The sequence below is a fragment of the Zerene cesonia genome, chromosome 4, assembly GCF_012273895.1.
Source record: "Zerene cesonia ecotype Mississippi chromosome 4, Zerene_cesonia_1.1, whole genome shotgun sequence".
Taxonomy (NCBI): domain Eukaryota; kingdom Metazoa; phylum Arthropoda; class Insecta; order Lepidoptera; family Pieridae; genus Zerene; species Zerene cesonia.
Genome location: NC_052105.1, coordinates 2,698,451 through 2,699,978, shown reverse-complemented (window position 1 = coordinate 2,699,978; position 1,528 = coordinate 2,698,451). Strand labels below are relative to the sequence as shown.

General features: G+C 33.1%; 1 protein-coding gene across 1 annotated transcript; it reads left to right on the top strand.

Annotated features, from left to right (window-relative positions):
* Positions 1–533: 533 nt before the first annotated feature.
* LOC119839781 (tyrosine--tRNA ligase, cytoplasmic-like) lies at positions 534–1,528 on the top strand (the record flags this gene model as incomplete). Its single annotated transcript, XM_038366222.1, has 2 exons — positions 534–673; positions 792–1,528. A coding segment is annotated over exon 2 (720 nt), but the record flags the coding sequence as incomplete, so codon positions are not given.

The following is a 1,528-nucleotide window of genomic DNA, read 5'->3' as shown; positions in this document are numbered from 1 at the left end:
TCGTTTATTGTTATTTTAATTTTATAAAGAGTTTTTTAATGCAATTATGTTAAGACAGTTTTTCTTAAAATTGAATACTATTACATGTCTTAGTTATTTAATCACCCAATTTCCCGCTATTTCATTTCTTGCCTTCAACACTAATCTTAGATTTAGACATTGCAACTTTCCATATTATATTTTTTACTGTATAATTTTATTACGCGAGTATTGTTTCCTATGTGTTTTCCAGAAGCATCAATCATAGATAAACAAAAATAAAAAAGTTAAAATTTAAGGACTTCGTACACATATCTAAAAAAATTAAAGCAGAAAACAATGTTTATCACAATGTTGCAATATAAAAAATTGCAAAATGGGGATACGTTAATGGAAGCAAAAGGTTGGTAAAATAATTGAAATAATGTTATCCTTGTTGTTTTAGGCATTTTTCTTTTAATTAATATGAATGTGAGTTAAGAGAATATTCTTTCGTCTATGTTTCCATGTTCACTATCTATGTAATTTTTGGTAACTTGTCATCAGGTATTTGTCAATTGTCAATGTCATGATAAGACAAGACCTCTATGTGGCATGTGTTTAGGTCCAGTATAAAAATTATTTCGTCAGCTTCAAACTTTTACTTTTAGGTTTTACGTCTGTAGGGTCTAATCGAAGATTTTTGAATTAAGAGGTAAAGTAAAAACATTTAATATATTTACTTATTCACGTATACCAATGCAAATTTTTCACCTTAGTAATAAATTTATTTATTCGTTTTAAATTTTAATATAACCTTAACATTTTCACAGATAAATACGCGCCGGAGATGGCTACTTGGGAAGAAAAAAAACATTTAATCACTCGAAACCTACAAGAGGTTTTGGGGGATGAAAAACTCACGGAAATCTTAAAACAACGCGACCTAAAAATTTATTGGGGAACTGCAACAACTGGGAGGCCCCACGTCGCTTATTTCGTTCCTATGTCTAAAATAGCTGACTTTCTCAAAGCCGGTTGTGAAGTCACTATACTATTTGCTGACTTACATGCCTACTTAGACAATATGAAAGCACCTTGGGAGCTTCTCAAACTCCGTACGCAATATTATGAAGCAGCTATTAAAGCGATGTTAACGTCTATAGATGTACCATTAGAGAAGCTTAAATTTGTGAGAGGTACTGAGTATCAGTTGAATAAAGAGTACACTTTGGATGTGTACCGTATGACCTCTGTTATAACTGAGCATGATGCTAAGAAGGCAGGTGCAGAGGTGGTCAAGCAGGTTGATCACCCACTATTAAGTGGTCTCCTGTACCCAGGTCTTCAAGCATTGGATGAGGAGTATTTAAAGGTAGATGCACAATTTGGTGGAGTGGATCAAAGAAAAATCTTCACAATGTCAGAAAAATACTTGCCTCAACTTGGATATGCAAAACGCATACATTTGATGAATCCAATGGTACCTGGCTTAACAGGAGGTAAGATGTCTGCCTCTGAAGAGGATAGCAAGATTGATTTATTAGACAACCCAAGCAATGTGAAGAAA